Raw genomic sequence first — 12,542 nt, forward strand, 5'->3', positions numbered from 1 at the left:
CACTTTACTAACGCTTTTCCCATCCCTACGACTGCTACCAAGTTAGTTGCTAGATACTTACCGTGTCTTCGTGACACGGTTTTATTTTAGTTCTTTTTCAGAGACCGTTATTTTGGGTGGATTTAATCGCGTGAATTTTATTGTCCAAAGAAAACAACGTAAAAAAATATATATATTCTCTGGAAGACTCTTAAATTCAAATCAAGTATTGTAGAGTATATTAGTATCACTTGTACTTGACACGAAATTGTTTTCAACAAAGCTGTTTTCTTGTCTTGATGTTTCAATGTTTGTTTCCGGGAAAAATTTACCTCTACAAGAATATTATCAAAAAACTTTTAGCAAAATTGTCTTGAAACCTGTCAGTCAGTTAGGTTGTTAATTCGTACATTCAGCAGTTCGCAACATGTTTTATAGAAAAAAATGAAGTTTATTTATATGTAGTAAGAATCGATTAACGGTTATTCAAGAAGTAGGTGGTAATCAACGCGAAATACCGTGTCTCCGCGTATAACTCGGTGAGAGGGAATAGAGCGGTCGCGCATAACCTTTCGGGGTAAACGTGTTTTCGGCCCAGGTGAGCTTTGCTCAACTATGGATTTTCGGAGTTTTGTGACTTCCGAGGTGTACCAAACGATTTATTCGCAGACTGTCCACCCGTAGGTTCTATTCCAGCACGCAGTGATTCGGAGTAGGTTCCGTTCATTCGATAAATATCGTAAATAATTAATCGCGACAAAACATCGTAATTAATCGCCACCAAATATCGCAATTATTTGCAATTAATATCAGGATTATACGCGACTCGTCTGTCAACGCACGCATCCTTTTTTTCTTTTTCTTTCTTTTTTCGTTCGTTTCAAACGGCAATGGCCAAGCAAATAGGCCGTTTTTGAAGTTCTCTTGCTGACCGCTTGCAGTATGTATTGAGGGCCTATATATTTACTTTTTTCTTGTTTTTGGTTAATGCATATCTGGTTGCTTCGTAACATTGTGTAGTCAGCTGAGATAAATCAATGAGAGATACGTTTCGGTAGTTGCATAATGACTTCATAAACAGACTTTTGAATATTTGAGTCTGTCTTGATTAGGTTATAGGTCCGGTATCCTTGCGTGCGCTTTATTTTTGCGGTGTTACATCATCAACCGGAATTAGTTCGGATCGCGTTATGATTTCCGTAAAAGATATAATGAACTCGTACGCGCGATATTTGGTATTATGAACCTGGTATTAGAACTCAGCGCATCGTTTACCAAAACGAAATCTGCTGCAAACCTTACCTTTTTCTCCAACATCCCAGTGATTTCTCGTGGAAGTGCAGAGGTGTTCTCGGCTTCCAATAAAGCGAGTATCACGTCAACATATTCCTATACACACTCCTTCTTTGACCTGCATTCGGATGCGGCCGGCGCTGGTATTGCCTAATATAAAGATTAAGGTCACCAGTTTTTACACATTGAGGATGAATGTTAATCCCAAGCATCACCCATTGGTTCTCTGTGTAATTACAGATGATCTGGCAATAACGGAGTAGCAACCGCGGGCGGTCAATCATGCTCATGCTCATGCTCTTGTAGTAAGAATCGATTAACGATAAACAAGAATTGAACAGAAAATTAAACGTAGCTTTTGAAGCTTGGACGCAGACGACGAGTACAAGCGGAATTGAAGTTAATGATATATTTATATTCATTAAAACTTTATGTTAGATGGATAAATAAACAAATAACTAAATTACTAAATAACTAAATAAGAAGATTTGACTGTTTTTGGTTTTTATTTTTTCTGCAAAGATGAGGTATTTTAACGTATCGGAATCTTTGCAGATGTGAAAGTCTGCCTGTAATGATGTTTCTTATGGACCCCACTGCGACCAGTAAAGAGTCATTCAATAATTACGTAAACATATTTTTCCACTTTTTCAACCCCCTTCCCTATCTCTCTTGTAAGACATCGTCAGATTTTTTGTTCCACCCTCCCTACAGTCCCTATATTTACAGTCTGGCGGAGTGGATTTGGGAACCAATTAAAACTGTTATAACGGGAACCAGTCGTATAGAATCTCCATTGACTGGTTCCCGTTATAACAGTTTAAATTGGTTTCCGAATCCACTCCGCCAGACTAGTAAAATATACAGTGACTATACCCCTCCCCCTAGTAAGATCTTACTGCCAGCATATTTATATTTTCATTTTAGTTTTATCATTATGAAGCAAGTACAGTACTTCGTTTCCTCTTCTGTCCTCTATTCGAGTAATTTCATAATCTTCTTTTTATGAATTTCAACGTTCACGCTTTCATGAACATGGTAGCTGCATTAACAATGTTTTTCTTCATTCACCCTTCATCTTCTTTATCGACATCATCGTTTCCTCAAGCATGTTACTAAAGCGGATAACATGCTATGCGTGAATGAAATTTCCGAGTAAAGTTTTCGTTTGGAGGAGCCTTAAAATAAACCCATGCGTAAGTCCCTTTGATATCGAATGGCCTGATTCTACTAAGATTCAAATCTATGACCACCCGTTTGTCAAAGCGGAGAAAGTGTACTTTAACTTGAGCAAACAGCCTCAAATTTACAATAATTAATAGGTAGATAAGTGAAATTTTTGATGAATTAAACTAAAAAATTACTATAGTGCAGCACTAAGACAGCATCCTGAACTCAATTGCTATTTAAAATACATGACTAGAAGTTTTTTTCAGTCGACATAGGCAAAAAATATTTTGATCTCACTGCGTAGGTTCATTTTCATCAGACTCCTCAATTTCACCCAACTAGAGGTTTTTAGCAGTTTCTCTATCGATGAAAGGTTCCTGTAACGATCCATTTCATCAATTAATTCAATTTTGGTCGTTTCACCCTGGCAACCTTCGTGCACAGAATATTAAGAAATAATCTCATTTCATTGAAAGTTTTGTTACACATTGTTTCATTAGGAAATAGTCATTATTAGTAGAAATAATGATTGCATATGCATTTCTGGTAATATTCTTCTGCAAAAGAACTGAAATAGATCAATGAATTTTTTTTGTAATCTATTTATATTAAAAACTTATTCTTTTTCGATACTTTTCTAATTCATTATGCATAAGACCGTTACAATGTGGTATAGGGATTGGAAAAAATAGCTTTGGAGCCTAGGACAGTAGGGGAACAACGGGCAACACGGACAGGGCGGGCAAGATGGACCAGTGCTCATTTCTATATAAACCATTGAAATTAACACAAATCAGTTATGCAAGTTACATACCAACAGGATCCTGGGAGTTTAGAGATATTATGTAGATTGAAACAATAGTTAGTTATTTAAGAAATAATCAAAATAAGCTCACCCTCAACAGCAAAGCAATGTGATGTAGTTTTCGCTGTGTCGAATCTAGGCTTCTGCCTCGGTAAAACTTCAGAAAAATATAGTTTTCAATGACATTGGAATAATTAAGCATATTTGAGACACGTGGGTGAGGATAGTTTAGTGAAAATAGTATTTTTCTGGAAATCACATCGATCCAAAAAATTGTATGCCTCTTGGGCAAGAGGGTGTTAGCAAATGGGGCAGTCTAAGAGAACGACAATAGCACCATTTGTTATCCTTTTTTCAGCATTCTTAGCAGGCGATATGAGACCTAAAGTCATTAACTCTCATTTGAAACAAAAATTATCATTAAAAACATTGTTAAAAGCTGTAAATATACTACATGTAAATGATGTGAATGCGCAGCCGACGGTAAGCTTCAAACACGTGCTTTTTTGCGCAGCGCGTCGTCCCGTATAGAAAAGAAATTTGCTATAGTCTTTCATAGGTCCGTCTTACCAACACAGCCGGTCCGTTTCATATGCACGTTGTGAAATAATGGTTTTTCGAGACTGTTTTTATTTTAGTGAAAACTAATATAAAATCACTCTAAAAAGGAAAGGTTTGCATTATTTTATGAAAAGCACTAGTAAATGTCGAATTTTATGAATATTGTTGGTTGAAATGTTGTGTTTGAGCAGAACAATGTATGATTTCCTTAGGGTGACCGTCTTGCCCGTTGTTCCCCTATAAATTGGTGTCATTATATGACAGAAAAAGTTGAAATGAAAAAAGTTACGAGAAAGTATTCACGAAAACAAATATTTGTTCTGCTCGTTAATCAAATAAAAACTCTTGCAAGAACAGAATAAAAGATTAATTTATCCGACATATTATCTCAAACAGTTCATTTGAAAAAAGGCCTCCACAAACAAATGAACTTGTTATCATTTTAGTAATTACTAAAAGCAATGAATGGCCAATGCTGACAAATTATTGTCACAATAAAAGTTCTATTATTACTAATACTCAACTTACCCGTTTTGACGAGCTTGAAGGTTACGCTGTTGTGGGACTTGAGTGCCTCATTCAGGCCAGGATGACCTAAATCCTTAAGTGCACCTCCAGAGGAAGCCATGCTTCCTGCCGGAGGCCGCTGTGATGCAGGGACGATATTCACTGTCGTCCCAACTCGTTTGTTGAAGATACTACGATGGGTTTTTGATGACTCTGCAAGCACGAAAAATAATTTACAATAATATACGCGTCGTTTTCGATGCTTCGAAGGCTCGCAATAAGCGATATGATTTTAACGTTGTGAATTTACGCACGGTTAGAATGATGTGATAACGAAGTCGTGAAAAGCAGTTGATAAAAAACGCACGGAACCATTTTAGTAGTTTAGTAGTGGTAATGAACGAATAAAACCAGCAAGTGAATCAAGGGGTTTAGAGAATGTTCAATATCATGCATCAGTAAACCATCTAAGGGGTTGACACCCATTTAGGCTAGTCGTCGAATGTGTCGAACTCACTTCGAAGAAACTTAACAGTTAATGCGATCGAGATATTGCCTCCGGGTATTGTATATTTCAGCAGTTAAGCGCTTTTTTTAAATAAAGATTAACCGTTATGTACTCGGCAGGGTACCTAGGTACCTTTTCAGACTGTATTGCATTAAAAAAACAAGAATAACCTCAACTCAGCCAGCTGAAACTTACGGGATGCTCCAAACAAGTGGAAATAAACCGTTTCCCATCATCAGCAGCAGGGGAGTCGAAGGGGGAGGCTTCGACTCAGCAGGGTACCTGGGTAGCCATAAAATGAAACGCTTCTTGCTTTTTCATTTCTTGATCAATTTTCGATCTAGACCTGTAAAAAGAAAAATCTGTCTACTTTTAGAATCCGAGGCCGACATGAACCAGTGACCACATCTGGTTCCTGTAAATCCGGATCTTCGAGAGCATGTTCCGGTGAGACAAATTAGTACAATTGTCAATGAAACCGACCAAAATTACCACCAAAATTGGTGGAATCACTCCAGGAGTTTATTTTCAAATAATGAAAAAAGGACAAATTTTCCAACCTTTCGACGGGTCAAGATCGAAAATCGGCCAAGAATTGAAAAAGTAAGAAGCATTTCATTTTGGTGGCTACCTGGGTACCCTGTCGAGTACTTATGTGTGTTAAAATTGCCGAGTACATAACAGTCAAATAAGACAGGAAAAACTTATGTTTGGATGATTTTGAAACTAAAATAACTGCAATTTTCAGTAGCTTTTAATAAGAAAGATTTTTTTTCTAGATTATAATTCGCACATGTTGTTACAAATATTCATTTTTAGCGTTAATAAGTTTTGGTCGAACCATACAGATATTATAATGATGCCAGATGCTTTTGATGTGTAAAACCCGTGTCTCTTTTTTACTCTTGATGCTCTTGACTTTTAAACCGATTTTTCAGCAAAAAACGTAAATTCAGTAATTTTTTTTGCATAACGGAGTTGCTGCGACTGAGGTTTTATTAGTTGGATAAATGAATATTCTGTTTTTTTTTTCAAATATTAATCTCAATTCTGCTTCGAGAGATTTAAAACAGCTTGCCACTCTATATTTTAAATCCCGGCTACGCGCTTCGTGAGATGCAACATTAGTACTGTAAATTACGATAGCATTGAAATCTAACTGTTACTAATCGCCTGATAATTTTTTTACATCTCAATTAACAACATGCAATAACAAGAGCTTTTCATACATTAACATTTTTTTCTTATTGATGTGACCAATGCTTTGTACAAATTCTGTTCAAACGCCTGTTTCGTACGACTAAATTAATTTGCAATAATATTTGGCTTGTTCGTAAGCCATTATTGCTTAGCTGTTTACTATTGATTTGTTTTATTAACAGAGCAATTAATATCCGTAAAACGATTCCACTACTCGTAATAAAACCCCACCGTTTATTTTGCAATTCAATCAGACCACCAATCAGTTTACGATAATAGCGACCTCGAGACCATCTGTCATTTTGTATAACTTCTCTATACTAATCTAATTCTGTAACACTTATTGAATCCTATAATATTCGAGAACCCATTTATTCAATTAATCAATTTAATCAATCTTTCACTTAGAACACAGTTTGTACCAATTTGGTTTGTGATTAACGAGAGGTGGGTATTAGAATATAAGGCGAAATTAATTTCTCTCCGGGGAGAATCGATCAAAGCAAAACGCAATCCTTCTCAAAAACGCTTTATAAAGATAATGATTTCCTTAGCTTGGGAATGAGACATTTTTTCGACTTATCATTTATTATTGTTAACGTTATGCTACAAAATAGTATATTTATAGTTGAAATTCTGGATTCAGTCATTAACAGGATTTGTTAGCATGTTATGTTAGAGGCATACCACATAAAAAACTCACTCCATGAAAAGGTAAAAAAATAACAACTAATAAAGTTTTTTAGGGGCACCTGTCACCTTTCTGGGACTCGTATTCTAACTCGGCACTCTGGGCACGGAGGATGTTTGGTGACTTCGCTTTACGAAAGAATCCCACGGAAATGGAACGTTGATGAGTAGATTCACTGGTATTTAATAGGGCGAAATCAGGTGAATCAGTATGCGGTGGTGCAGGTTTTTCTTTTTTCTCCAATGAATAAACCGTTTCGCCAGACTCGAAAAAGGCGTCAAAGTTACGTTGTCTAAGATTTTCGCGAGTGAACACAGGATTGGACACGTGAATTTCTAGGTCTTCGCGGATTCGAGCGGATTCGCTTTGCTCTACGGAGGAATGTGGTCGTAGGCGTCCTAGCTTAATATGTAATCTGGATTTCGATTTCTCTTTCCCTTTCGCACCTGAGGTAGTGTTTGATTTATTGGCCGTTGGAGCGGGACTCTGCAACAACGTGGACGGGACGAAGGGGGAGGAGCTAAAGGGGATACCAGAAATCGAATTACGGTTTACATAGTTGACAATGGTATCCGTGTCGTACAAAGGAGATCTATCGTCGTAGTCATACACTCTATCATCGGTCGAAAAATTGACACTGGGACTTCTGTCTCTCGGTGCAAGTGTTGGTGGGGTACGAGAAGCGGTGATGGACGTGGAAGTTTGTTGTCCTTGGATCCGACTGGGCTCATTTAGATGCTTGGGGGGCAGGGCGGTTACGGAAGAAGGCCTATTGCCAATGGGGACAAGTGGCTCTCGCAGGTTGTCCAGAGTTGGTCGTGGTTGTACTCTCGGTACCGCAATTCCGTATGTCAGCAATATTATTTCATCGGCCGGAAATATTACGTACATTCCTGGCCCCCACGGAGCATGGCGAAAAGATCCAGCTTATTCTGGTACCGCAAACATTTATGTTGTTCTTGCTATATATAAAAAGTTCCGATAGTCTAAATAACAACCAATATAGTCTAGAGATCTTATATTTTTAATGAACACGATTTTGTAAATAATAACCTTAGCATTCACATTGCACCTCCAAACATTGTTGTAAATTGTTCAACAGACATGAAAACGTTTATTCTGAAACAAAAAAACAAACAAACAAACGCAATTAATTGAAATATAGAAATAAACATAAATAAAAGTTATATGCATCAGACAATAGAATGTGAATTATTACTGTCAATTAAGAAGCACAATTACTAACGTTTGCTTTGAAAAAAATTGACTTTATTTCGAAAGGTGATGAAAGAACGCTAAAACAGATAATTGAGTTTGATATTAGCTTACTTGAAGAAAAATTGTACGCCTTTGCGAGTGGCCTTCCGGCAGTTAACCGAAACATTAGTCATGGCGGACGAAAACATGCGTGTTGGCATGTTGCGTTCTTACTTCGCTTGATTTGAAAATTCTTCCGTAGCGTCAAAATTGCTGGAGTAGATCTTACGCTTCAGGTTTACCCAGAAATTCTGAATTGGACCCAGCTCGTCGATTCGGGTGCCACATAGATATGCAGCCACTCCATCTTCTCCAACGATAGCTTCGAGTAGTGGGTCGAAGTTAGATCCGATGTCAACCACAGCAACACCTTCTTTGCGAACTTGATGTGTGAAATGGACTTCACCTCGGAGCTCACTTCCTTCATGGAGGAAGTAAAATCAGAAGTGCCCTGCCAGTCGCTGCCACCCAGGGTTAGATAGGTATCGTCGTCCGTCACCACAGCCCCGTCGCGTTTCACCGGAAAATCGGCTTGACCATTTTATTCAGCCGCTACCGCTGCGTCATTGCTTGCAGCTCCGAGACTAAGGGACAGGATTGACGCTTACTGACATGTATGTCCATGTTCGCCAAATACTTTCCCACCGTTTGGCCCGGCCAAGCGCACGCAACGATGTAGCCACTTTTCCCTCGGTCTTCCTCTTCAGCATCCTTTCGTGCTTCTTGCCACTCAGATTCGACGGCCGTCCGAAACCGGGCTTTCTTTCGATGCTCTGTTATCCAATAATGCCAAGATATTGTAGACAGGGCCGGCGTAACACTATTTTCCCGAGTGGGTAGTAATCAATAGGGAAGGTTCCTGGGTGACAAAGGCATAGCCAGAAAGGCCAACTACTACCCATACTACCCACATCAACCGCCGGCTCTGATTGTAGATGCCGGAACGGCCGTATCCACCGTACACTGAATGCCGCACGATGTTCGTTATCGACGCAGCGTGGTACCGTTCTTTGATCGCGACACACTTCTGAACGGAGTAGCTTTACTGTTTTCGCCAAGACGGTGTCATGGGTTGCATGGGTTACTCTGGCTGATACTGCATGGGTATTTTGTTGGTGCGTGTGAAAGTAAACCTATGAAAAATGAACAATTTTTGTTCATATTTTTTTTTGACGCAAACGTTGTTACATAGGTCCGCTTGAGTAATTAGCTATTCCAATTATAAATTAGTAAATAAAAGAACTCTAAAGTTGGTAGAAGCAAATACCCGAGCACAAAGTTTTTTTTTTGTTCAACTATCAAATTCAAGTCCAAAGTGGAATGTGCTTCGGTGAAGATATTGTAGAAACTACAATCTTTGCCCATGCGTTTTGGACTCCCAACTTTTTCTTCCAACTCCACCGTAAATCGCAGTGGTAATTGTAGAACCAGAATCAAAAATGTGGGGGCCCCCCGCGTATCGAGTTATTGCTTTGAGAAGCAGCGTAAACTGCTTATATCAGCTTGACTTTACGCATAAAGATTTGACAGCAAATGATTAGTGAGAGAGAGAGTTTTTCTTCTCTCCTCTCCTTCGCACGTAAAAGTACGTGAAGAGGTAGTGTTTTGAAGTAGAATACTTCTCTCAGGAAGTTCGGCTACATAGGAATGTGAAATGAAAATCTAAAACTGAAAAAAGTGAGAAATATGTCCAATTTCAAATGCTAATAAATCGGTTAGTTTTCGATGGATTTCCTTCTATTGAAAATTCTTAAGCCTTGTCAAAACACAAAATTCGACCTCTGATTGGTCATTATACCGCGCTTTCCCAAGCACGGTCGGCAGAGTTATGGACCTAGTAAATTGGGAATGCATCATTTGGCCTATATAAGAGCTTCATCAGATAATAAACAGACATTTCATCGGATATTAAATTGAACAACTGAAATTTGAAGAACACAAATGAATATTTGAAGAGTTAATATTTTCTCGTTTTGCGCTATAATCCAAAGTCAATTATCTTCATCTACATGCATACTCTGACTATTATTATGTGTTTGCGTCGCTTAGTGTTTGGCTACGGTCATGCAGAACGCAAATAACGGCGCGCTGCGATTCGGCAAGACAAAATGTGTTGAAATGTATAGCTCTACTTTGCCTTAAAAAGAGCTGTACATTTCACCACGGTAAGGCGAATCGCATCGCGCCGGCATTCGCGTTCTGCATAACCGTAGCCTTTGTTCCGTTCCCGTTTAATGATGTCGTATTGAATGTGCATATTACAATTCAGCAGCACTTCAACTTCTCATTTGCACAAAATTTAAAAATATTCAATGAACTTCATTCAAAATATCAAACAACAAGATATTACAATACTGCCAATGAACGGTCTACGTTTATTTACTAGAAAAAATGACTGACACGCAAGCAGCCGGGTTATCTTTCTTGTAAAAGTATTCTACTTCAACCTTGCGGTCGTGGCTTTGCATACAACCTTCCTGTGATTTTTTTTCCATAGATTTGTATTGGCAACCAAAGCATATTGCAGACACGATTCGTGACATTAACATTTGCATAGGTGTCATGTTTTTTTATGTTTAGTCATGAGTTATGAGAAAAGAACTTTTGTAAATGGAGGCCTTTACAAAAGTTTTTTTCTCATAACTCATGACTAAACATAAAATCCGGTTATACAATACGTATGTACATGTACTGTACAATAAATAGAATAAATGAAAAACCCCTGAATCCACCTAAACGAAGAGTTCATGTTCCTCTCATAAAGGATTTAATCACTATCATATTGACTTGCAGCAAATTTACCACAACCCTATAATACTATTTTCAATACTACAAACGAAACTAAATTAAATATAAATATCAGCATAATTTAAATAATATAAATATAAATAATATAAATATGGTTTTCAAAAGAATGTGCATTGATTTATTCAGGCCCGGATTTAAGAGGGGCGAAAGGGGCAAATGCCCCGGGTCTTTCGACACAAGGCCCCCCTTAGTACAGGGTCAGACGTGGAGACAGAGTGACGTCCTTTTTGTTGCTCGTCACCTTCCAGCGAAGCGTTCAGTCATTTCAAAATTCAAAATTTGCTCTTATCTCTATTTCTTTTTAAGAATAGAGGGCCTCACGAAAATATCTACCCTGGGCCCCTCCCCACCTAGTTTTTAATTGGAATTCGAAACTTGAGACATAAAACTGCAAGCAATGCAAATGATAATCTACGATACACGCAGCTTCGAAGTCGTAGCATTGCAAACTTTGTTGAAAAGGATAGAAGGTATGAAACAGCAGGCACCGGGCGGCTACTTACTACCAGAGTTGTGGCATCACCAGCGAGTTGGAAATCAACGTGAGGATGTGCAAGTTGAGGATAGGGGGTCGGCTCTTCAACTACGGCATCACACTTTGCCACATGAAGGAAGATCCGACGACGAAAGGAAGCGTTTTTTGCGCAGCTGAAGCAGTTCTACAATGAATTCCCGCGACGAGACGTGAAAATCGACGTTGGGAAAGGGCATGAATTTCAGGTAGGACGGGAGGTAATGTACAGCCCGGTAATTAGGCCAGATAGCCCGATACGCCGCCGTGTCTAATGATAACCACAAAATCATCTGGAGATATCCGATCAAAAGACATAGAATCAAATCAACCACGTTTCAATCGATGGCAGGTTCTTCTTCGACGTCAACAACATTCGTACCTATCACAGAGCGAATATAAATTCGGACCACTGCTAGAGTTGGAGACAACGCTACCCTCGGAAAAGCAGTTTGGTGCAGCTACTCTTGAAGATGGCTAGAGAAGCATTCTATCCGCCATAGGAAGCACTACTGTAGCGCTATTAGGTATAAGGATTGCCACTCAAATAGTTAACTGATTTGACGGCGCAATGCAAATAGGATAGTCGAGGAGAAGAATGTATCACGGGCCAAAATGCTGCAGCACCGTACGAGAGTGAGTACGATACCGACGAGCATGGAACAGCCAAAATTCAAGGGAAGCGCCAACAAGAGGACCGAGATCGCGTAGCGATGGCAAAGTAATACCTAGCTAAAGACACTCGAAGTTCTTCGAGAAGCTGAACGAGTGTGAGGTGATTGAAAGATGAATTTCGATGAGCATCTGAACAGCGATGCAGTAGAGCACAAGGACGGTATGGTGATTGATCTTGATGCACGAGTAGAAGACAACAGTATTCCAGCCCCTGATCCCCTAGAGATGAAGGAGATTGGCTGGCTGAAAAATAATAAAGCTGTTGTAATGCAACAACTTCCCAGCGAGCTGTTGAAATACGGTGAAGAAACACTGGCTAGAGCCGTGCCCCGCGTCATCGACGAGATTTGGGAGGAATAACGAGTGCCGGATTGGTCAAAGCGAAGTGCTCCCAAGCTCCCCTTCGAAACTTCAAGAGGTTTAAGGCACGGTCTCTAATGACTACTGTTTACTGTTGTTGTTTTGTTTACCACGAGTGGCACAAAATTCCAAATTCCAAAAGTCGGTTCAACAGTTTGGTTTTGCCAAATATATCGACAATGTGGGTTGGATACGTACATCGGACTAAAGGCCGAAG

At 39.0% G+C, this 12,542-nt stretch overlaps 1 protein-coding gene across 1 annotated transcript in view; it reads right to left on the reverse strand.

Moving 5' to 3' along the window:
* The window catches only part of LOC129725800 (uncharacterized), a 181,548-nt gene that overhangs the window by 145,182 nt on the left and 23,824 nt on the right, over window positions 1-12,542 (reverse strand). The window contains 2 exon segments of the mRNA XM_055682025.1: window positions 4,337-4,528; window positions 6,783-7,833. Of these exon segments, the coding sequence (XP_055538000.1) occupies window positions 4,337-4,528; window positions 6,783-7,605 (1,015 nt within the window). The 5' untranslated portion in view covers window positions 7,606-7,833.

Source organism: Wyeomyia smithii, chromosome 2 (assembly GCF_029784165.1).
Source record: "Wyeomyia smithii strain HCP4-BCI-WySm-NY-G18 chromosome 2, ASM2978416v1, whole genome shotgun sequence".
Taxonomy (NCBI): Eukaryota; Metazoa; Arthropoda; class Insecta; order Diptera; family Culicidae; genus Wyeomyia; species Wyeomyia smithii.